The sequence below is a fragment of the Habropoda laboriosa genome, unplaced genomic scaffold (genome assembly GCF_001263275.1).
Source record: "Habropoda laboriosa isolate 0110345459 unplaced genomic scaffold, ASM126327v1 scaffold124, whole genome shotgun sequence".
Taxonomy (NCBI): Eukaryota; Metazoa; Arthropoda; class Insecta; order Hymenoptera; family Apidae; genus Habropoda; species Habropoda laboriosa.
In genome coordinates this window covers 1,800,945-1,804,060 of record NW_017100265.1, presented here as the reverse complement: position 1 = coordinate 1,804,060, position 3,116 = coordinate 1,800,945, and the positions used below count along the sequence as shown (strand labels likewise).

Below are 3,116 nucleotides of genomic sequence, written 5' to 3'. Positions count from 1 at the left end.
TAATATAGAGTCGACGACGGTTTTTGCGATTAATGTAATAATAACCATAGTACAAATAATCCGCTTTATTATCTACAAGGGGAGTTCAAATAATACAGGCTCTGATCAACGTGACGATATAAACATTTCTCTTCCACGTGAAAACTACAAAAGAAGAGGCGAGGCGCGCGATTCATTCACGACCGGTTGCGACAGAAGGGGTGCTGTACTTACAATTAGAACGCAACTGATCGATTTTCCCCTCTTTAAATACACCGGTTGTCTTAAAATCAAACTATAAACAAAGGAGAGAAAAGACAGAAAAATTGAAATCGAACCGATTCCACCAACAACCGATTGGAATTTCTATTCGGAACACAAATGTTAAACTCGAAAGAAACGTAATCTTCCTGCGTTGTTAGTCTTTCATCGATACGAAAGGGTGTAAAAATGAAACGCGAAAAGGAAACATCTCGATCGTCGTTACGATATCGAGAAACGATACATAACTTACGTGAACGCAGCTTAGATTAGGAAAGGATTACAAGGATCGAGTTGGGAATAGAGTAAGGGGAGGAGAGTTGTAAGAGGGGATAAAAAGAAGTGAGTCGATTAAGATGAGAAGAGGAATCGTGCGAGGAATGCGGTGAGTTTTATGTACAACTATTTACATCTTTCTACGAAGAAAGAAGTTAAGATCGGCCGTGGAGGCCCTGTTTCGTCGTCCTTCTTCCTTTTCATTCTTCCCTTCACAGGGGCGCCTCAATTATCGCCGCTGCCGCCGCTTCCTCGAGATGTTTAAAACGCATCCATCCTTTTTTTCCCGATGCCAGCCTCCACATTTCTCCCTTGACAATGCCGGGAAACTCCTATTCTTCTCGTTCATACCTGACCACCACCACCACCAGGAGGAGAAGGATCATCGAAACCTTCCTTTCCCAAATCCTGGACGAACCTTCAAATCTTCAAGAAATCTCTGTACAATCGAGGACGAGGAAACGAAAGCACAGGCAGCAACGTCCATCGAGTGTCGCGAAGCGTTGCTGCACAAAGAGCCCGAGTTCTCTCGATTCAACTCCCCGAAGAAGACTCGAACAGTCCCGTGACGTTGAAACACGGAGGTCAACCCGTCAGCACACGAGGACAAGAAGCTCGCAGCGACCTGGACCTCACTGGAGCTGATTCCCTGACACAGGTCACCGTTCTGCGATCATCCCTGTCATCGTGGTGGTCGTCGACGTGGTTGTCGTCGTAGGGATGGTCGTCGTTGCGTTCAACAACGGTTGCAAAGGTTGCCTCTGCGTTGTTTTCGTCACGCTGGACTCGTGGTGTACGTTCGTCTCCTCCAATGTTGTTTGAAGATCACAGATATATTCGATCACCCTTTGGATCACTTCGAGCTTCGACAACTTCCGTTTCCTCGGCATGTCGGGTACCAACGAACGTAACTTGGTCAAATAAGCTGCCACTTCTTCCGCTTCTAAGTCCCGACGGGTTCCGTTGATCCCTAAGCTATTGTGCAGGACACCTCGACTTGGCGGTACTCTACCGCCCACCGGGCTCACCACCATCGCCTTCATGTCGTTCCGCGTTATGTTTTTTTTTCCCCTCTTCTGGTCGATTCTCCTCGACGTGGACACGCGCGCGCGCGCGCGAGTACCTTGCTGTCCGGACGACGGCACACACACACACACAAACAGGCGAGTGTGCGTTAAAAAAAGATGTGGGTCGTCGATTAATTCGATCAGGCACACCTTTGAAAGGTACGGACGCTTATCAGACAGACGCCAGTGCACGCACCCCCGTGTATTTATCGATCGAACCAACCCAGCAAAGTGAGCGCGCGAGATAGCGGCGGCAACGACGACGACGACGACGACGACGACGACGACGACTCTCGGTTATAATCGTGATCTTCCGTTTCTGCTTTTTCTGCTTCTGTCCACTTTGTAGAACGTTGTTGGTTTTTCCAAAGTTTCCTTTTTGGTGTTGGTACGTAGTTTCCAACACAAATGTCACACACTGTTTCCGTTTACTTAGGAATGTTTGTGGTGAATTACGAGCTGGTGTCACTCGCGAGGAACGTTACTCGATACGAACTGAGTTTGTTTGAAATTTCGATGGTTAGTCGAACGCAACGAGTGCACAAGAGGATAGAGTGTTGTAACGTGGCCCGTACTGTGTACGTTACGCTCAACGGATCGAAGTCAACTGGCCTCCGCCCCTCACCTGCGCGCTTTTATAACCTACCCCCACCACACACCGTTCTACCCGCGACGCCTCCACTACTCGTACGGCGCAATCGCTGCCCGAATAGAATAGCGTTGGACTCGAATCGCTCACGAAACGGATTGTTATCTGACCTATTTATACGTGCACTTTGGTAAATATTTACGTGCGTGCAATTTCTCCTTGTTCTTTTCTTCTGTACTCGAAAAAATGCCCGATATTCGCGATCGGAAATGAATGCGATCGGAGATAATCTCGTTTGCACCGGGCTAGATTGCACGGCCAATTTGTCGGTGCATGTGAACTCGGAGTTAGTACCAGTAGAATTAACATTTAATTAACATCACTCAGAGAAATAGAAATTTTCAATATAAATAATCGATTTCACAAGACAACGAATAAATACTAGAAATCTCGATCTCAAATCGCAACAAAACTATCACTTACATCTAAAAACGTCATAAACATTCTTTAATCTACTCCAAACCACCCTTATCGAACCTTCGCTAAAAAAACACACACCTCTTAGTACATCATCGATCTCATCGTTCCCCCAAACGACGTTCGCTTACCCACCCCCCGATTCGTCGTCTTTCCTCCATTCACAAACGCCTGCCAGCTAAACCGAAGCAGCATAAGAAGGAGAAGAAGAGCCAACAGCAGTAGCACAGAAAAGAAAAGCGGAAAAAAAAATAATAAGAAGGAAAAGAAAAGCAACCCGTTGACGTGAGGGTGTACGTGTCGCGCAGCCGGGCGAGGAACATGTAATTCGCGGAAAGGCGCGACCAGGAACGCCGCCAGGAATTCCCGCTTCGACGCCTGGTTCCTCTATCTCTGTCGCCTCCTCTCCACCCGATATATAGCTTGTTTGAGCGAAAATCGTTCGGCTCGAAGCCGACCGTAGTCGG

General features: G+C 47.5%; 1 protein-coding gene across 1 annotated transcript; it reads right to left on the bottom strand.

The window, feature by feature from the left end:
• Positions 1-533: 533 nt before the first annotated feature.
• On the bottom strand, positions 534-2,166 carry LOC108573185 (DNA-binding protein inhibitor ID-2-A). Its single transcript, XM_017935576.1, has one exon. The coding sequence runs from the start codon at positions 1,557-1,559 to the stop codon at positions 1,176-1,178; it is 384 nt and encodes a 127-aa protein (XP_017791065.1). The 5' UTR covers positions 1,560-2,166; the 3' UTR covers positions 534-1,175.
• Between the last annotated feature and the right edge of the window lie 950 nt (positions 2,167-3,116).

Coding starts and splice junctions, on each gene's coding strand:
- LOC108573185 (XM_017935576.1), bottom strand. CDS start 1,559: ATGAAGGCGATGGTGGTGAGCCCGGTGGGCGGTAGAGTACCGCCAAGT.